Consider the following 22728-nt stretch of genomic DNA (forward strand, 5'->3'; position numbering starts at 1 on the left):
GACCCAAGTCTTATGAGGAGTGTGACCCCCAGTGGGGAAATTATTTTTAATAATATTCTTTAGTTTGTTCTCTTTCATTTGACACCACTCGGGGGTACATACCTTCCTGGTATTTTGATATATGAAAAGGACCATATGAATATTGACCCAGGGCTATTATGAATGCCACCCCGGGTGGGAAAATAATTTTATTATATTATCTGATCCTCTTTCATTTGACACCACTTGAGGGTTCATACCTTCGTGGCATTTGAAGGTATGTCCATTTCAGACCAAATGGTTGGTAAGTAAGTAAGTAAGTAAGTAAGCAAGTAAGTAACATACATGTACCGTATTCATTCCAATAAGCGCTCATGCCCCAATAAGCGCCCACCCAGGGTATATTCAATTTGCTAAAGGGTACCATTAATGTTGAAGTGACAGAGAGATGTTGATATAGTGAAATAGCTGGAGGACTGCACATCCAGTGTAAACTTGCAATACATTTTCTACATCAGAAAAGCTACTAGAACTTCATGGGACCCTTTTATAACGTACATAAATTCATCTCTAATAATCGCCCCTCGCAAAATATTAGGTAAACCAGGTAAAAAATAAGCGCCCATCCAAAATGACTTTGTTAAGCGCCCTGGGCGCTTATTGGAATGAATACGGTACACTAATATAGGCTGATACCATTTCATGGTTCAGCAAAAATAGTTAAATTTTATGAGTATGTAAGTTTGCTTGTCTGAATCAATCCAAATTCGGAGATAATTGCGTTTTAACACCTGATGCACAGAATGGTGTCACTTCAACCTGTTGCTGTTCTCATCTCATTAATTTTTTCTTTAAAAAAAGTTGATCCCTTGATAAAGGAAGGTCCTCTCTATTTACTGACCAATCAGGAAAGAGTTTGGTTAATGTTTTCTGGTGGAATGAGGAATTTCTTAAAACACCCCATTTTAGGCCTATAAATTAGACCACAACAAGTACTGTTACCATTTATCAGGGCTTGGACTTAGTGCATGGGGGTGTGTTTGCATAGACAATACATGGGTGAGTGCACACATCACTAAGTAGGAAACCGTTCTAGCACAAATGTATTGACAGTGGACATCCCTACTATTATAATCAAAAGATATCCACATCATATTATACTAACACAAAGTGAAGGACAATGTTGTGAACAGGCCTGGAAATAAATCAACATTTTTGCAGGCCTACCCTTGAGATCTTTCTTATGAAGTTGAGGTACTTGCACCAGTGCCATGGTGTAATATATCCTAGTGGCAGTTGGAGAAATGTAAATAGCTTTGAACAAATTGAAATTTATTTTATTTTATTTAATATTATCATGCTTTACTCACGCCCCCCTTCACTTTGTATTATTCTGACTACGGAGTGTGACATTATTGTTATTCTAACAGTGCAGAGCCATGTTTACCATGGTTGCTACTTGTGCTCAGCGAAGCACTTCACATTTTAGATAGGGATGGTTTATAAAAATCTGTTATTTGACATTATGCGGTAATCATAGCGACATCATTTGACCTGTTGTGTTCACTTGTTGATTTGTATACAGAGACAGGAGGTTACCAAGGCTACCAAGGAGGAGATGCTTTTGGTCATGATGATAATAGGATACATGAAGAGAAGAAAGGAAGTGGACCTGTTGGATATAGTGATAAAGAACAACTCCTTGCAGATGGAGAAGAAAAACAAGGTGTGTGAGGGAACTTTGCATACGTCATAATTTATAGGATATGTGATGCATGGGATCCAATTGCACTTTATTTTTTGAAAATTACACAACACACATATAGGGTATTGGTAATTTATAATGGTCACCACGTTTGATGTGATGTGGGGTTAGTATAAACTGGTGCCCTAATTCGTCAACTGTCTGGGTTGATGACTGAGAAAGTGATGCGACAAAAAAGTTTCGGAATTTTCCACCAGAATCTGGTGATCTGAGACTGTTTTCATGAGTCTCAATTTGATATGAATGGTAAGGTTTTCAGTCGCCACTACAAGCATAACACAAATAGTGTAAATGACAAAGAATTTAGTCTATACTTAATATTAAACACTGCGAGAATGCGTAATTTATAAATAAAACTTATATGTTTATAATTGTAACAACACATATGGCTGGTGATCATTTGGAAGTGTTCCACCTTTATGGATCTCTTTCCCATTGTAAATGGGAAAGTGCACAAATAGGTCATATATTTATGGAGTGTTGAAAGCTTATCATTCTCAGTTGCACATTCTGAGTACCATGGAACATCATCTTGATGTTATGGACATTTGTACTTTTTAAGTTTCTACTTTTGTATTTCAACTCTGTCAGATTGTATTTACAGATGGTAATATTTTCATTTATTTGAAGTTATTTAGTGTTCCAGAATTACAGGGAGATATTTTAAAATCTTTTTGCAGATGTTGGTCGACCTTTTTCAACTGAGATTGATAAAATGCCAGAGTCATGGTATTCTCGTATGTGCAATAGATGGGTCTCTTTTGTTGGGGTAAGTCTTGAAAACCTACTAAAAACAAATGAAACAAGTAACACATCTTAGCTGTGTATGTGTGTTGGAATAGCCACTAGCCTTGGTCAGTGTAGCAACGAAAGAAAGAAAATGCCACCATGTTGTGAAAGTTTAAGCATTGCCATGTTTCAAGCAAAAGTTGAACAGTTTCATGTAAAAGTTGAAAAATTAGTTGACTTGAAACAATTTTATGATAAATAATAATAATAATAATACACAGACTTAGAGAGCGCTTTTTAAATGAAGAAACAAAGCGCTATGGAAAAGAAAAAATGCAAGAGAGAGGAAACATTAGGTGAGTAGGTGAGTTTTCAGGTTCTTTTTGAAGGTTTGGACATGATTTGCAGAGTCACGAATGTACACTGTGCTAAGTGATTGAAACAGCAGTGTTGGCATGCAAGTGATTTTGAGGAGTAATTCCCTTATAGATTCCATCTGATGTGGAAGACAAAGTGAGATAAACACACCTATTCTGTTCTACATAAAGAATCTATGTTTCCTAGCTGTATTGTGTATCTTCACCTGGTATTGTTGATTTCCTGCTTCCAGATGATATGTTCCCTCATCATAATGTTCTGCATCCAGTGGGGCTATGCCTTAGCTGTCATCAGTGTTTATCTCATAGTATTTGTTTACATCACCAAAACCAACCCAGGAGTGAGGCCTGGTATCGTGGATTTTAGTCTTCTTGCCTGGTTACAATCTATATTCAATAGGATCTGCAGGTAAGTTAATATGCAGCTATTCCATTGGAAATCCACACCCCCTCTGTAGAAGATGAGTTGGCTATCTCAATTCCAGTTGAACTATACTGTCAAGCCAGGTGGCATGTTTTTGCCAATTTTATGTTAAATCCAAGATGAAACCTGAAACATTTTGAGATTCAAATTTTGGATGAAAATTGTTTGATCTGGAATAGCTGAAACGGTTGCATATTGTTAGAATCCCCAAATCTTCCTCAAGGGGGTGTGGGTTTCAATTAGAATAGCCCAATTTGTTGTTAGTGGAGCTAGACATGGGTATGTCTCATAAAGTTTGTTTTTCAAAAGATAAACTTTCATCAAAGAACCAAACTCATGCAGTAGGGGACCCATCTATGAGGGTAAACAGAGCCTAACCTTTTGATCAGTGACAATCTGATCTTTTTAGAGTCAAGGACTGAGGTCTCTGAAACTTGGAATAATGCTACTCAAAACAAAAGATGTGATATTGCTTTGAGTAATAAGTTTCACCATTCATGAACATGAACAGCCTGACAATGCGCTATTCCAGATGAAATCCATACACCCTCAATGGAAGACTTGACCTTAATCATCCACACTCGGTGTGTGAATCTCCAATGGAGTCACCCATTTAGGTAACCCCATTTGAAATTCACAGTCCCTGTGTGAAAGATTAAAGTCATGTCTTCCATAGGGGGTGTATGGATTTCAGCTGGAATAGGATTTCAACTGAATAACCCAATATCTTTGTCTGATGCATTTGGAGCAATTTAGTTATAATAATACCGGGGTATAGCTGGAGACAAAATGAAAGAGTAGGTTTGAGAATTTGATGCAATGTTATGTGTCAATATTTACAAGAAATGTATTTCATTTTGTGTATCACACCACACAATATGCCCATGTCTGGTTTCACCTTGCAGACGATAGATCCTTCAAATAGTTGTTTGGAATATCTCCAGATATACCTCTTGCATGCTTCACTTGGATTTGCATGCATATCTCATTTCACATTTCTTTTTATTTGTGGATTACCTTCTTTCATTTTAAAATTAGAATCATGAAAATTTGAAACTTTAAATTACTATCATGAAAATTTGAAATTTCCAATGAAGTGAATCTTTAATTGAAGGTCAAATTTGCTGTTGTGATTGCATTGAGTCAAACCTCAGAACATTTCAAAGTTAATGTATTATGTTCCAGTGTTATTTTTGTTTAAAAGTTTTCATTTTTCCACTTAGTCAAGCTATGCAGTGCAAAAGGCATAGAGTAGACTAACAGATTATGTTATTCTAATTCTAGCCTAGTTTGAGTTGCTCATATAGTTTGATTTCATGCTAAAGAAGTTGTCACAAATTGCTGCTTTTTATTCAATTCTTTACTTTGCATTGTAGAAATGCTGGTTACAGGTGGTGTATGATCATTTGCATCTAATTTGATCTCAGTCCATGTTTGATGTCTGTATGTCATAAGTTAGTATCGGTCAGTGTTAGTCTTTTATGTTCTTCTTTTATTATTTTTATTATATATATTACTTGTGTGTATTTAGTGAATGGGATTTAGGACTAATATGAGGAATATAATAAGGTTACTGAAATTGGTGTATGTATTCAGCAAATTATGGTATTGTTATAAAAGATACTAATTGGTGAAATAATTATGTGGTGTAGGGTAGGTTTTACTAAGAGGTTAGTAAGAAAATGTGTATATAGTCTGTCTCATCTCATGTTGAGTGTAATGCCATGTTGAATTTCGCAGTGGCAGATTCAATCACAAACACTAACCTAATTCCGCTGGGGCGTATACACAAGTTTAGAAGCGTGACTTCTCTGTACGCTGGCGACGCTACCACATAAACGCATTGATTTGAATCTGCCATTGTGAAATCCAACATGGCGTTACTCTCAACATGAGACGAGACATTCATGAAATATGTATATTTCTGATTATATTCGGCCAGAGGTTTACCGTGTGTGTCAGTTTCTGGATGTGTTGCATCCAGAAACTGACACACACGGTATCTTTTGAAATGTAAACATTTTGATTTACCAACATTGTGAAGGGGAATATCTTTATACTAAAGTTAATTTCTTTAAACTTCCGTGGTCCGAGCTGTGCGCCAAGCGTCTACAGCGCGTACCCCGACCACGGAAGTTTAAAGAAAACAACTTTATGATATATAACATAATGCATTTAACAGGGAAACTTGGAACTTTGATTACATATTCTTTTGGGTGTCTAAAAACATTGTAATTGTGTAAAGGGGGCAGACAGAGTCACTCGTAAGTGGGGAATTTTAGATATTATTTTGTATCGTATCTTTAAAAGTTGTGATGATAAATACATATCAAAACAAATTTCAGAAATGAAATGATGCAAGGAATCCAATTTTTTTCGTTCACCATAACAACTTTTTAAATTTCCAAATTGATGAAAACTGCATATTGTGTTCTAAAGACACAAAACCAGAAACATTTTCTCAAATTTTAGAATTAATCCTTTTTGACCCATATGTTTAAAACAAAGAAGACAATTTTCCACTTATGTGACACTGCCTTCACCTGTAATATTTCTGTGTTTCATCATTTTTCTGTGAGAAGCAACACTACAACTAGCACACACATTCATATGAAACCATTGCCACTGACAAAATTGTAATAATGACTATCACATGAAGCATTCAGTTGTCAAATTCAGCAGTAATGTTTGGGTCCTGAGTAATGGAATCAAATCATGCAATAATTTGTTCAAACGATCAAGTCAAATTGAATTACATTGCCTGTATATGGAATTTTGAGAATGTATTTGTCAGCAATTTATTGATAACAGTGACAAAGGATTCATGCAAGCATTTAATGATTAAATGAAATGTCAATATTGCAGCAACTAGCAATATATGTGAAATGATGAAAGTAAAAGATGTCCATTGAACAACTTCAGAGTAATGCTGATGATAACACTTTTGCCACAAGTTTGAAAAACAAATGAGAAATGTTTGCTAATTTGTAGTGTGGTTTCTCATTTCTTATTCAAGGTTTTGAGTGTGCACATGGAATGCTTTTATATTATGTAACTGATAATCTTAAACTTCATGAATCACACAGAGATTGACATCATCATGCATGTTATCATTTTGTCATATTTTACATACCTCAAATATGATGATTACTTCACGGCAGGCCATATTGTTTTTTCAGTTATGTAATACAAGAATTGCATGTGTACCCTCTCTTTTTTAAATATCTTTCATCATTTGGTGCATGGGGTTTTAATAGCTACCAACTACCCGGATGTGATTGGCAACCTTTTTCACAGCAAGTGTGGCACATCATCATCATCCTGCAGGAATGCTTCATTCTGCACAACAGGCATGCTTTGCTGGTGATTTTAATGTGGTGATGGGATACCTTTGGCTTCTATCAATAATTTTCAGTCTGCTCTTTTTAACTACTACAAGCAACATAAAGCGATATTTAATGACACTATGCATTGCCCCTCACAGGATCCCTCCTCCCCAAGAGAGAATGGTATTGACCCCGACATTATCAACTATGGGAATCGGCACAACTCAACTAACAGCTGACAGCGAAGACTACTCAGAGAGAAGTCGTATGCATCACTCATACAATGTGGACAGAAATGGACTATTGGGTCATGACTTTGAAACACAAAAATTATTATCACCTTCAAAGACTGCAATACCATTAGAAACGGATGACTCCAAGAGCCATACGGAGTGATAGATGTTATTTACTGATGTAGTTTAATCACAAGTTTAATTCTGTGTTGTGGATAAGTATTTATAATGAGCATATTGATTGAATCAGCTCATGTACATTTAGGGATTCAATCATGTTTCACCGTTGTTCATCACCGTTTAACAACGATGCGGCACAGCGTCGTCTGCGTGGTTTACTTGGCGAGGGCAGGGCAGCTTTAGCTGCCCGAGCGAAGTAAACCACGCAGACGCGCCGACGCGAAGTTGTTAAACGGTGATGAACAACGGTGAAACATGATTGAATCCTTTCCAACGAAAAGAAGCTAAATATCGTATAATTCATGATTATTTTACGAGGAATGTCAGTTAATCATTGCCAGTCAGCTGTACAAAAACTTCAATGATTTCTCTTTTGATATCAGCAATAAAACTACAGAATAAAACAGCAATGTTTACGCCGCTACCTGAAAAATACTGAATTCAACTTGTAAGCTGGCATACGCACAAAGGTTCCAGGCATGACGAATTTTATGCGCTCTCGCGTAACGCGTAGTCTCGCTCGCGTTCGCGTGTACGCTACAGTAAAAGTGTGTGTTCATCACGGTTTAACAACGGTTGGCTCCTGTACAAAGGTATAGGAAGAGTTGTTGAAAAATGATTGTACAGTCAAAGGCATGTTATTTTTATTTAAATCAAAGCATAGCAGCAGCCCCGTACATGCATGTAGGATATTTTTACCGGGTGCGGAATTTCCAAAATTTGGACCTCAACTTCCTAAAAAGTCACATGCATGCAAAAAGTGGACTTTGCCCCCCAAAAATGTTTTTTTGGGGGCTAATTTGACTAGTTTAGTAGCATGAGAAAGTGGTTCCTTTGTTAATTTTTCCTTTTAATATGGACATTCTTAGACATTTTAACCCTATTTGTACTCTGAACTAAGTATTCTATCATAAACATACTTTTGACACACACTGATAGAATCCACCATTGTGAGTTATCAGACTGAAGAAGTTTAAGATGTAGGTCATTGCTATTAATAGAGGTTTTCAACAATCACAGAACGAGTTGCCAACATATTAGTTTATTCTTTCTTTATTGAGGGTAACAACTTCAGTGACCAGCACTGCTGGTCAGGCACAAGACAGGTTTTAGAAATATTGTAATGGAGTGGTCACCCATTAGGACCCTGTATATTGTAATTATGTAAATTATGAAAGGGAAAGGAAATTCTTTACACATTTTCTGAAATTGAGGCAGGTGAACTGTCCATGGCCTCTGCATTTACCCCTTTCCTCCCTCCCTCCCTCTCTCTCTCTTTTTCTGTCTCGTTCTCTCTTCTCTCTCTCCCTTTCTCTCTTTCTCTAATATCTTTCTCACTCCCTATCATTTTTCCCTCCCATCTCTTCCCCCAATCTCCCTCTCCCATATTTCCCTCACACTCTCACTCCGACACTTTCTTCTCACTCATTTTCTTTTCTCTCTCTATTTAAGAGTATTGCATTAATAAAGCAATCTTAGTTTGTATGAAATATAAACTGAAATGGTAAAATGTATTCATTCTATATAGTCTCACTTATACTTTGGTACTTGTAAATATCTAATAATTATATTTAAGTTGATGTGTGTGATGCTTCTAAGTATGTAGCATGTACTTTTAATCAAATAGGAGGGTGAAATTGGCAAGAGTTGATATTGCCACTTTTCCATATCTTTGCATTTTTTCTGCTCACAAGCTCTCAGCTTACAAAATGTGAAGTTGTTTATTTAATGGAAATATATATAAATCAGCCTGTTTGCCAAATTGGATCTATTAGTAATCTAAAAATAAATGTAACTCACTGTTTTAGGTGTGCAATGCCTATAGAACCTTGACTAATTATACCAAAGTACTATAAGAGTATTATAATGAGCTATTCCTGTTGAAAGCCATTCCATACACCCCATATGGAAGACAAGACCTTAATCTTCCACACAGGGAGTGTGAATTGCAAATGGGGTTACCTTAAGGTTAAACAAAGTGTTGAAGGGCTTTACCTCCAGAAAAAATATATTATTACCTTATACGTAAGAAAATATGTCTACTTATCATGTGAAATAAAAAAATCCGGAAAAAAATGTGTGAAAATGTGTTTTTAGCCTATTTTTTTAGCTCTTGTCAAGCACTATTATTCGATTTGTTTACAAGCGCCAAGCAACTGTCGTCTAGGAGAGTGATTGACATCTTTATTATTAGAGAAGAATGGAATCTGTATAGTTCATGAATATTCATGTAGTATTTATACAACCTGTATCCCAGCCATTTTGCTTAGCTATCATAATCGTTCATATACGACGCCCATATGATCCATGGTGTTAAACTGATATTCAGCAACTTTATATCTCTCGATCTTTGCGATCCGAAATATTGAATTTCAACTTTAGGCACATCTCTAGCAAGATAATTAAATACCTGTCACAAATAGAGGTCTTGAAATGTTACTTGCAACGTTAAAAATGTGAATAGAGAACAAATCGGGTTCAAACATGCTTCAAAAATATGGTAATCGCGTAAGGTAATTGTCAACGCCTACTACCAGAATAGCCGGAAGAGGGCAGACTTCATAAGGGAGTGTTCATAATATATTTTAGTGGGGACAAAGAATTTGGAAATTATTTCGGGAAATTTCCTGGGTTTTGGTTTTGTTTTTTTATTTTATCTTCCTGTTCGGTGTTTCGGTTGGCACATTTTCGGTCATTTTCATGCACTTCACAGGAGTTTTTTCGTGGCTTCTCTGTAGCTGTCGTGTGTCTTTTTCCCCACGTACAGGGTATAAATAATAAATGAATAATAATATAAGAAAAAAAGAATCTGGAACTTCAACGTCAAAAAACAAAAAAAAAACAAGACAAACTGTACCCTGCTAAAAATATCAACCCCTATCCTCTCTGAGAATAAAAATAATAAGACTCCAACCTCACCTGCAAAAAATATTTTTTCGGGGATAATTTGGGATAAGTTCGGGCCTATTTTATTGCGACAATTTTCAAAATCTATAAGGTGAAATACGGTGTCGTGATGTGCGGCAGATTTGGGGTGCATTTTCAGCCATTTAGTTTAGACTCTGTTGTATTTTTAGCCATGATTTTATTGACCCTCGGTGTCTTGAAAATTAGGTTTAAGAAGGGTATTTTTCAATGATTTTCTCGAAAAAGTAAAAATTTGCGAAAACTTTCAGTCCAAAAGTTGATACAATTTTGGGTCTGTTTTATTCAAATTTGGTTTAAAATCGTACCGTAGTTTTTCGGAGTCACAGCCTCACATCCTTACCCAAACCAACTTGAGAAGGTTCCCCGGGTGTGTGCAAATTTGCAATTTATAGGCCTACACTCATCATTTAAGCCTAAAATCAAAGTGTTAATACCATTAACACTACCATGGCCCGTTTTGTCGTGATGACTGGCTTCCAAAATGTAGGCCTATTTTAAATTATAGGCCTAAATCTGGTCCCGCTTAGAGGTGTGTTTTTACCCTGGAGGTCTCTCCCTCGGGTTCGTGGATGTGCCACAGTTTTGGGGTAGGCCTACCTTTTCAACGACTATGATGGGTGGGTTTACAGCGAAGACCAACTTTTGGGCGCATTTTGGCAAAAGTGCCCAATAAAAAAGCGTCAAATTAGGCCAAATGTGGGTGACTTTGATCCCCGAGGTAAAAAAATTATAAAGAGACCCGCCCGAGGTGTTTTTATAAAAAAAATGGTCGGACCTGCTAAAAACCTCCCGGAATCAAGCATGGGTAGGCATACCAAAATGCCTTGAGACCCCCCCCCCCCAAACCCAGCGCCGGGACCTCCATGACATGATATTCCCCGCGAGTCCACCAGAAAATATAAAAATATAACATTTTGATAGGCCTACTCGACCTATATTTTTCTGTAAACCTTTCTTGTAGTTGTAGGCTACCGCAGTATGTCTACCGTGATGACAGTAAAGCGTAGCTGCCGGGGGCGGGGCAATTGCAAAATTGCCTATTTTGGCCCCCGCCCCTAGTGCAAGGAAAAAAAAAGAGGGAAAGAGGGGGGAAAAGGAAAAAAGAGAGGGTGAGAGGAGGGGCAGAGAGATGGGGAATCCAAACGATATGCAATACAGCTCAATAGGCTATCGATTATTATCAATAAGCCTGGCAAAATTGTCTATTTGGGCCCCCGCCCCAGTGGGAAATTTGGTGGATTTGGGCCCCGCCCCATAGGGCCTACAGTCTTGCCCCTCCTGGAAAAAATCCCAGCTACGCCGCTGCGTGATGATGTTGCAAAGTTGCGGAAGTTCATTCATAAATTTTCCATTTCCACTCGACAACAACCCGGGACAACAACAGGCCAGCACGCAGCGCCAGCAGTAGCTGAATCCCGAGCTAATCAGAGACATGTGCGTTTCTCTTTCAACAGAAAATATGTGACCATGTGACTGACACGATGTACGCTTCAAATAATTATGCTCTCGGCGTCGAAAGTATGATAATGGCAAATATTTATAATGAACACTCCCTTATTTAGCCACACCTCAGTTCCTTTCTCGGGTTGCCTGGTATATCAGCAAAATCCTACACCTATCGCCTTCCCTTGGTAAAATCCCTGATAAAAACTCGTGATATTGAAATTGAATTTCAGCGCCAGAACTTCCGTCATTCTAGCATCATGGATGGATATGCAGTGGCGCCGCTTGGGGGGGGGGGCAGTATTTCCCCAAATATTTTTTCTTTCCCACCCAGTTTTTAGGCAAAATCCCCACAATTATGTAATTTTCCACTTTTTATGCAATTTAGTGCAATGATTTCCAAGTGCCCCGTCTCAAATTCACTTCCCCCATGCCCCGAAAAAAAAATTCTGGTTCCGCCACTACGGGTATGGCCATAGCTAGGGGCTTTCCCACCCACCCCAGTTGCCCTTGGTTATGCTGGACGTATGAGAAATTTAGAGCTTGTTCAATTCCACCAATTTTAGAAATTTTAAAGGTATATACAGTGTATATAGCCTATTAAAACGGATCACAGTCAAATAAAATATCGTAGGCCTAATAATTTTACCAATGGCATTTATTGAGCTGCTCCTATGGTTTAATATTGATATTATATAATTGAGCTCCTTGTCAAGCTCCTGAGTACAGGGACTAACTGAGCTCCCGCTATTTTCAGAAATGAAGGCCTGGCCTTAAATGAATAATTAAGATTGAGGCAGCCTTTTGTTTCATTTTACAGAACTTTTTTTTAATCCCCCCAAAATTAGTGGGTTTTTTTAATGGGGAGTAGGCTTTTAAAACGAAATTCAAATTTGGCAATATTTTCCATTGCTTAACGAATTGATCTGCAATTGAAAATTCCTAAACATGTGGCCAGAGCGGGATGAGTGGTATAAAAATCTTAACTTGTGAGAAAGGACGTAGGCCTATGGGGTTGTATGAGGTTGTGGATCACGAAATGCCCCTTTAATGTGTGCTAGGTAAAGTCATTCTTCCTCCCTTTCGACATGCCAAAATTTATTCCCTCCCGGCCCCGGCTTGCCAAAAAATTATGTTCTCGCAATCAAAAGGCTGTGCAATCAGTAGGCCTACCGGTATTAGCCTACTAATTATAAGCCAAAATTTCCAAGCGACTCGCTAAAAATCGCTTGCCTCCCGTCTCGCCAGCCAAAAATCACTTGTCCGCACCCCCTGGACTGCCAAATTTTGTGGCCCCTCCCTTGGCCTGCCGAAAATGCCCCACCCCTTTGCATAGGCCTAGGCCTATAATATGCCAATTTTTGGGATCCCCAATTTTCATACCCATACCTTAAATGGATTTCTAAATATCTACCTGTTGCAAGCGCAGCAAGCATGAAAATGTGCACATTTTTTTCGCCTCTAACTACCCCCCCCCAACATTTTCCCTCCCATGCACCAGGTTCATTGGCGCTAGATTTTAAGCTAGAAAATACCTAAATATTTTAAAATCCAAACTCGGCAACACCACTTTATCGGGCAAATAGAGCCCGTCAGATATCACGTAAACAGCGTGTTTAAAAAAAAAAAATGAGAGTGTCACTTTTGTCCAAAAATTTCGAATTTTGGCCTTGAGCAGCGACAATCAGAGGTAAGAAAAACACAGTATGACGCAGCTTGAAATATAGAATCACTATATCAATTTTGAAGTTTGTACTTCAAAGCACAAGCAAACGAGGTGAAATGGTTCTAAAAAAATTGATTTCGCTGTATCTTTTATCGCGAAACTAGACAATTTGACAGCAGCGAGTCGGAAAAATAGCAAATATCTCAATTTTCTGCTATCGAAATAAAAATTTAAATAGCACCTGCATATAGAAGAGGGTTTATAGAAATAATGTAGGTCAGAATTTTGTCTATGAAATCGTACGGAATTGTTATTACTGGTTACAAAACGACATACAAGTGGAGGCCATTTTACTTCAAATTCGCAAACATGTAAGCTTACTAAAACAAATCGAGACAAGCAATATCAAGAATGAATATGCACATTCTTTTATTGACTTGTTTGTAATGTGTGTCGTAGTTCCCAACAAAATCGCCACTTCCACTGAGAAATTATGGCCGTGTTCCCAAAAATCTTGATGCTCCGGATATTGAAAAAAAATTGAAATGTTTGAAAAGTACATTTCTTTTTGAGCCAAGTGGAAAATTCAAGCATAATAATAACCCTTACACTTTCAGCTTTTAGACGTAGTTTATGCTTTTCTCTCTCGATATTTATTTCCAGAAATAGATAATTTTAAAGGGGCTACATGCAGTCTCATTCTGGATCGATCATTGCAAAGTTTAGTATAACCTTAATGAGTGACTCCGTTTGAATTCTACACCCCATGTGTGGGAGATTATGATTATGTCTTCCATAGGTGGGTGTATAGATTCACCATCACAGTGCCTTCTCCGAGCATCAGGTTCAAAGAACATACTATAACCATCATCCCCTACCATCAGTCAGTGAACATGCACCCAAACACAGACAATACAACAGTTTGGAAATTTTTCAATTCTTTGCCAGAGATGAGCATTTAAGAAACAGAAATCAGAGATGCTGGGTACAACCTTCCTGCAATCTATGATGATTTGCTGTAACTTGATCATGTGACCAGAGGAATATAAACTCCATGATGGGTAAAGACGCTGTGATGGTGTCGCAAACAACATTGCTGCTATATACAAGTCTATGAAAATTTAGTATTTGTAATAATGATATATATATATATGTACATGTACTAATATTTATATAAAGAGTTATTTTAAGAATGACACACTACTTGGTTTTGTATGAAGTATATAGTCCATGTATATAATACTAATGGCAAATCAGAGATTCTATTGAAACTTCTCACCTTTTGAAAATCCATTAAAAAAAATCTTTGAGGTAGTTGTTAACTCTTGCTGAACCTGCACTTGAGTTATGATTAGAAAGTATAATTGGTTAACAACACTATAATCTTTTCCTGTAAACCTTTACCGAGCGCGTATTTTAAGCGTGCATTGTGTATTCACTGCGTTGAAACGCACTTGTCTCTGATTGGCTGCTGTGGTGATCTGCTGTTACCGAGTGGAAATGAACGAACTTTGCCCCATATGCGCTCTTCAAATGTTTATTGCAAAATATTATAGAGATTTGTATTGCATGATTTATATTTATCTTTAAACCCATAATCAAAAACAATCAATTACTTATTATGAAACATATTATCACACTAAATTATGAAATGTTTTTTTTATCAATTTAATTTTCTTTAAATCTATTTTGTCATAGGACTGAAGCAGAAAAGCAAGCTCATATAAAAGGCTTGTGATAGCGTTTATCAAGTATTTGTAACTACCGTAAAATTACTTAATTGTTTAAAATTATTTTGTGCAATAATCTTTCTTTGAATTACTAATCAAGTGAAATTTCAATTATTATGCCCACAAAAAAGATTGACTGAGTGACACTGATAATGAATTAATATCTCATGTGTGTGCAATATATTTTCCTGTTGTACACTGACTCAGCATGCTAAATATCAAGAAGGCATTCATATACTTTGTTAGTGTCAGTCCACGTAATCAAACAGTCTGATGGCGGAAGTGAGGTATGTAGCTTATTGGTAGGCAATTAAATCAGATGATGGCCAAAGACTGTATGTAACCAGATCTATACATTGTTCTTTAAACCATCAAAATATGCTATTCCAGTAGAAACCCACACACCTCCTATGAAAGATGTGATCTTAATCTCCTACACAGTGGGTGTAGATTTCAAATGGGAGTCACCCATTAACCCCATTTGAAATTTTCACTCCCTGTATAGAAGATTAAGGTCATGTCTTCCATAGGGGGTGTATGTATTTCAACTTGAATAGCCTAATGAGGCTGTGATGATGTTGCAATATGATCAACATCAGACCTCACTCTCATGAGGCAGGTCACTGCCAGACTCATGTGGAATGAGACTGCTTACCAGCAGGCTTTGCCAGATGATGATGTTACCTCATTCGCTAGTTAAGCATGCCAATGATGTTTTCACTCTTCTGATAGTGTGCATACAGCAATGAGTCACTGAAATAATTAGATTAGAAACTTTGCATTTTAATGAAAGCCATTTTGTAGTTTTACTGGTATTGTTGAATACCATTTATAATTAAAAAATTTCCAATTATACATGCATAAATCATATTCAATGTATCATGGTATAATTAAATATATTGCATGTTGTAAAGTAACTCTTGTTAACAAAATGAATGTACAAGTACATGAACTGAGAGAGTGATGTGGCCAGCTAGTGTGTTGCTATAATGAGACTGTTGTATACATATTATACACACAGTTTAAAATCTTAAGTTCCATAACTTTTCCATTCAAATTTTGACAATGCCTAATGCCAAACTAGATCTGAGTTTATTAGTTTTTGCTATTCCTTAACTGAATTTGTCACAATTAAGATTAAATTATATTATATTTGTATTAAGTATGTTGGTTATGAAGTAAGATGAAAACCAGTGAAACAATTTGTATGTTGCTGATTATCAGGAACATTCTGAAAATGATGTGCAAGGCCTAAAAAAATTGTTTGATTGGTGTAACATAAAAAAAAAATAGGGTAGGTAGGTAGGGATTTTTTTTACTTGTGTAAAGCTGTTAATTGTGTAAATTGCATTTGAAAAAGGCCTTAGAACTTTTTTTCTTAAAATTTATTTATTAATTTTTTCTTCATTTAATTTGGGCAGGTTTTTTTTTTGCAAAAAAAAGAGAAAAAAGTCATGGTCGGGTCTACTTTTAGGGTTGGTCAGGTTACACCAATCAAACAAGTTTTTTTAGGCCTAATGGTAGTGAGCTGAAGAATTTTCTTTATCTATGGAATATAACACGACATAATGTGCTGCTCACTATAATTTTATGTAGCCATCAAAACCAGCAGTATGCATAGAATATGGAGGTATTACAATAAATCCCAATTCTGATGCCAGATTTCCTACTTTTTCTCCAAATTTCCAACTTTTATTTATTTTCAGCCCATTTGGAGGCTTTATAGCTTAAATTTGGCACTTTTCAGATTTTCCTGCAAAATCACTTCAGTTCACTGGCATCCATGTAAAAAATTAAAAAAAAAACCATGATTTTCTGTACTAAAAAGTAACTACTGCTTTATAGCACAATTTGGTTAGGAAAAAAAGTTGGACAAAATAGAATTGTGAACATGAGGTGTATTATGCCATTACAAGTGTCCCTGCATGATCAGAGCTCATGAATGCTCAAACTCTGAATTGGACACATATAAATTTCACTTAGTTGTATGTGGATGTTTGCTACACATATACCAACTATTGTCAATTGTTTTTGGTAGTGTATTTGATTTTTGATTTAAAGGCTTGATAGCCACATTTTCACATATATTTTGTGGGACCTGAGTTCACATCAGACATACCAAAAATATATTTAAAAAAACACAAAATTATTTAATATCAGAAGGACATTCCTTGTATTCAAAATGCAATTTGATATGTCTGATGTGCTCTCAGTTCCCACAAAAGATATGTGAACATTTTGTTATCTGAACCCTTAAATTAGATCAAATGTGACACGATCTGGTCCATGGGGGCCAAAGGAGGCATTTTTGAACATTGAGTTACAATAATTATATCATTATACAAACATTAGGCTATCATATATGGAAAACACCAGTGGTCTAGTATACTTGGATCTAAAGTTATGAATTTATATGTGATGTCTATTTCCTTATCTATTTTATTGTTTTTTACTCCATATTTTTGCCTTTATCTCAATTTTGAATTTGCTGCCTTTGGCCCTCATTGACCAGATCGTGTCACATATCAATAGGTTAACTTCTTTCAAATAATAGTTTAATGTATAGATAGGATGGACCTACTATGCATGAACTTTAACAGTTTTGATAAAACTTGAATTAGGATACTTCTTGCAATCTGTAATAGTCTAAGTGCAATAGAGAAATATAGAAAATGCTTTATTATATATGATAAATTCAGATTCCATATTGTGTGTTTTTTCTACTTGTTTGAGTATTATTGTTTGTGAATTGTCCGTGTGATGTCTTTCGTGTTATTTGATTTCAGTTATAGTGAGGTATGTATTGTATAAAATTGATTAGAAATCAGTCTCTCTTTCATCTTTGCACTATGACTTTGATTCACAAAGCATTTTATGCCACAGAATGCAATCACAAATTAAAAAGTTTTGGTACAAGGCACATTGAAGTTATGATACTATTACTAATCTTATTGAAAATTGGTGTCTTTCCATACTAGTTTTTGATATAGGAAAGTTCTACATGTAATATATTTTCTATTTTGGTGTAGATTATTCAACCAGTTAGTAAAACAAAGTACAAAATTAAATCAAATACTGGAACTTATGTTTCGTTACCATGATGTTTCATCCAATACCATTATTGGAGATCATCCAGTGACTGATTCAGATAGGTTGGTCTTTGTAAAGCCGGCGATAAATTCCTTTCAGTGACTGGTTCCAAGTGTGTGTGAAACCACTTGGGAGAGAGTTGGAAGCACATCGCTGAATAAGAGAGGAGGGTTACACTCTCACATGCATGGGACCAGGCACTGAAAGGAATTTGTCATTGTCTCTCACGTGACCCATCGACCTGAATCAGTAACCTGATGATGTCTGCCGGTATCGGAAAAAACTTTGTGTTAACAAATCATAAGTTCCAGTGTTTTATGTAATTGTGTACTTTTCTTTTAGTAATGATTAATTTAATCAAATTAAAATAATTGATTTTATCATATTCAGATTTTACCATGAAATATTGAGTCATCTTGATTTACATTTTAAAATTTAAAATAGATCAGAAGAAGGTAGAAACAGAAGTTGTAGGAATTCTAGTTTAAGCCAGATTTTTCTCAGTCACCGAGAATTATATTTTTTTATCCATGAAAACCTTTTTGTATAATGTTTGTAATTAAAAAAAGACCATTTTAATGTTAATGTTTTTTTTTGTCTCGCTTCAGTATGTAGTACATCAAACTAATGTCAGTTTTTGCAACCAAATGAATTAAAACTTATTTTCTTTCCAAATTATGCTCAACTAGTAATTCAAACATTTATTGTGTTTTTGTCATCAACAGAAGAGGTCCTCCTCCTCAAGAACATATGATCGTCAACTCTTCAAACTTTCAGCCAAACATCACCACAGAACAGCTAACAGAAGATAATGAAGATTTTGCCCAAAGAGCCCCCTATCATCAAGCTATGGTGAATGAGTCACGTGGAATGGGAGACTATGAATACAATCAATGAGGAAGTTGCTGACTGCTGTTAGTTGCTGTTCATTAATATAACTTGTATCCTCCTGTTGTTCTAATAGGTAGATGTATTCAAGATGTGATGATTCATTGTATTATTAGTTCTCTGTTTAACCCAAGATTGTATTTGTCTCTAGATAAAATCAAGCTTATAGCTGATAAAAGTCAGCTTAAGTATGTACTGATGTTGATTGCGTCTACAGTAATGTATCTATATCAGTCTATCTATATCAATCAGGGTCGCATGGGAGACCAGTATTGTATTACTGAACTGAGTAACCCTGAATAAATAAAGATTTACTACTACTACTACTATGTGGGAATATGGGACAGTCCCCTATCATGGTACACATATGGAAAATCAACAAGCAACCAAATTATCCTTTTTTACAACAACTTGCTATAACTTTACATGCCTACAGAGTATGCATTACAGGGCATTTGAAATGATTCTTTCAAGACTCTAAAAAATGCAATTTGTTACTGAATGTATGCAGTGGTTAAAGGAAAGCATTTACCTGCATGGCAGTAAATGAGTTGTTATGACACAGGTTTTTTAGTCAATATTGAAATATAATTTCATGGCATCAAACTTGACTGGGAAATAAATAATTGTTGAGATTTATACTAGGAAAGGATGTCAATTATACTTAGCATGGTTCTTAAATATTCTGTACCTTATTCATCTACAGTGTTCCTAGGCTCCATCAACATATATCAATATATGGATACATTATTGTAAATATATGATTACATCATATTGAGTCAGTTCCTAGGTACAATAATGTGCTGCTTATAGCCGACTTTAGTAGCTAGAATGTACTGAATTTATGAGAGCCAAAATCTTGCCAACATTTGTGTATTCATTACTCCTGGTGTGATGTTAGATTAGTGTGTTCCATAGATGGCAAGTATTAGGGAATTTCCCTTTTCATAGGATCTTGTTAGACATGAGCATAGGAGTCTGATCTGAGTGACTTCGTATTTATCAAGAATGGTGTCACGGATCAAAACATCCAAGGAACAGGGTAAAGTAAGCAATAATATTGCTTACATACAGGGCTTAGATGTAGTTGGAGCTAGCTAAGGGCAGCATGCTACCATCATCATAAACAGTGAAAGGGCTCTTAGCATTCTCAGAACTTTATGGTATAAAAACATGGGATTCAAGGAATATCATAGTGAACACAGGAGGGTAGCCTTTGGGCATTCAACCATATTATTTGCTAGTAATAAATATCCTCATCTAATTATCGGTTGGTGTATAAACCAACATATGCAAGTGCTTAAGAGTTTTTGAAAACAATTTTGAAGAGTACTACGTAAGTTAAACTTGCCCATACTTTATTTAAACTTGCTTTAATAAATGTTAGATTGTAATTGAATGTGAATTAGATTAATACTCCTTATGACATATTTTGCATACATGAAACATACATGTAGCTATTACATTGTTTATTTATAACACCAAATTGTATTCTTTGAATTTGGTAGTGATTGATAATTTGATGTATGTGTCGCCTCCCTGTATATTGATGTATGTATTTATGTATAGATCTTCCAATGAGATGCCTTGGCAGCTCAGAGAGTATTTTTGCAACACATTTAACCTTGTGCTAATGAATTCCCGCATGTTGTAATCATTGTACATTGTGTATCTACTATCCATGCTGTACATACACCTGCTGCAGACCTGCTGTTGCTTATAATGTAGTCAGCTTATCTCGAATTACCGTATTTCGTCAAATAGTCGCCCCCCTCAAATAAACGCCCCCACCACTTTTTTCAACCAAGATGTTTCAAAAATGCTGATATTTCCATGCTATCTTGTGTAGTAAGCTTACCAAGTTGCCCACATGGTTGATAATAGCGTCACTTTTTGGCGAAAATCTGGATTGGAAACCCGGAAGTGAACCAGAAGTCAGTGTTTCTAGTTCATAGTTCGTCATTTTAGCGTGAGTGTTAAGTTTACCTAATGATTTTAACGGGAATTATCATTCTAAAATTGACCTTGAATAAACGCCCCCCTTGGGAAAATGTAACGCCCCTGGGGACTTTTATTTGACGAAATATGGTATTCAGTTATAAATGAAAAATTACAAAAATAATGACCGAATGTTTTGTTAATCCTGCCTGATAAGAACCCATATGACAATCCTTTTGACTTACACTCATCATGCTACATATATAAATCTGCCTATAATCAGTACATGTATAATTATTGATATTCCACTAACATGGCCTCCATAGTTTCGTACTTGTAGTTAAACCCTGAAAATAGTCACTGAAAATAAGTCATTTCAACTCAGCAAAAATTGTATAAGACTATTAATGATGGGCTAACTATCATCAATGTTATATATTTGATGTGCAGCTGTAGAGTTATCCATTTCATTGTATCATACCGTTCACTTTATACTAATTATATTATAATTCCATGACAGGGTAGAAGAATATATTTAGACAGATATATAGATGTCAAAGCTATGACTGTACAGCATAATATATATGTATCAAACATGCATTTGTAGGGTCTCTATTAACCAAAGTATGGGTCAATAGACCTTTTCAGGAGGATATTTTTACGAAAAAATAGCGATCATGCCTGACCACGGTAAACAAAAACAACACAACCAATCACACACTGGTGACAGCGTTCGATGAGCGCATGATTGATTGTTAACTCCAATCACATACAGCGTTGCTGTAAATTGATGCAGCGTATTGAATGTGGGGTGGAATACGCATTCAAATGACCAGAAATTCATTGGTTGAATATATTTTGGTATGCGTCATCTTTCGGGACTAATTTCGGAAGATTGTCGATCAGCTGCTGAAATGGTCTATTGGGTTCTTTGTACATGACAGGTTTGTCACTCAATTCTCATGTGTTGGTTAATATTATATATTTAGTTTAGTATTGGTAGTTGTATATCTGTAGTATAAAATTTGATTGAAAATTGTGGGCTAGCATTAAAGCCCAACCCCAGAAGACTGAATCTCTTGGAGATGAATGTCTGCGGCACAGAAACTACTTACTTAATTAAACACTGTGGTGTGAACTGTGGTTTCACAGGAATTTCACACCAAGTGTATGTATGATAGCATGGTAGCAGTTATTATTAACTATCATATTCATAGTCTACTTAATATAGTGTGGGAGTGATTAGCAAAGTGATGTGTGTGGGTGGGGTGGGGGGTGCGGCGTGTGAGGGGGGGGTGTTTGTGTGAGCATACAACAGAGTTGAGAGAAAGCAACATTGAATTTGTGTATATCAAATAAAGATATTTAGCAGTTTACTTTTATTGAGGGTATATAATTTGTTTCTATTAGACCAATTTTATTGAGGGGTAACTCAGATCTTTTTGTTGAAAACTTGGCAAAGTCAAAGGGCAAGAGCCTAAACTTGAAATACAACATGACACCACCCATGCAGGACCATATATGTGACGTGTCATGTCAAAAGGAGACACTTTTGGGCAGGATCGTAAATGGAGAAATAGCCAAAATTCTGCCCGGGTGATTTTTTTTCACAATTTGGGTTTGTTGCGAATTTGTGATGTTATTAATGTTTAAAATATTGTCTGATAGTTTCAGACCGAATAAAACTGGCATCTTGTATTTTTGAGACATTTTTCAAGGTAATTCCTATTCTCAACATTGTCAACAATATTTTTAAAGGCCGATATCTCAATTTCCAATTTTATGATACCATAACTTACGAACTCAATATCTACGCTTAGGAATGTCCGATTTTATTGGGGGCAACGGCGTTGTGGAGCAAAATATTCCTATATTTAAGATATGTAAAAACCTCAAAATTGATAACCTGCCCAAAAGTGTCTCCTTTTGACATGACACGTCACATATTATCAGTAAATACTACAAAATTAGATCTGTAAGTGCATTTTTATGCAAGAATGAAATTTAGTTAGTTAAATATATGAATATTCTA

At 35.9% G+C, this 22728-nt stretch overlaps 1 protein-coding gene across 3 annotated transcripts in view; it reads left to right on the plus strand.

Annotated features, from left to right (window-relative positions):
• LOC140149206 (solute carrier family 12 member 8-like) overlaps positions 1-21355 on the plus strand; it is a 64143-nt gene extending 42788 nt beyond the window's left edge. For 2 of the 3 annotated variants that reach the window (XM_072171421.1, XM_072171423.1), the window contains 4 exons: positions 1565-1705; positions 2425-2513; positions 3084-3259; positions 6759-7088. In XM_072171421.1, coding sequence (XP_072027522.1) covers positions 1565-1705; positions 2425-2513; positions 3084-3259; positions 6759-6996 — 644 coding nt within the window. In that variant the 3' untranslated portion in view covers positions 6997-7088. Of the gene's footprint in view, positions 1-1564; positions 1706-2424; positions 2514-3083; positions 3260-6758; positions 7089-18595 lie in introns of those variants that run through there. The other variant, XM_072171422.1, reaches the window with a different exon arrangement.
• Positions 21356-22728: the final 1373 nt, after the last annotated feature.

The sequence above is a fragment of the Amphiura filiformis genome, chromosome 3 (genome assembly GCF_039555335.1).
Source record: "Amphiura filiformis chromosome 3, Afil_fr2py, whole genome shotgun sequence".
Classification (NCBI taxonomy): Eukaryota; Metazoa; Echinodermata; class Ophiuroidea; order Amphilepidida; family Amphiuridae; genus Amphiura; species Amphiura filiformis.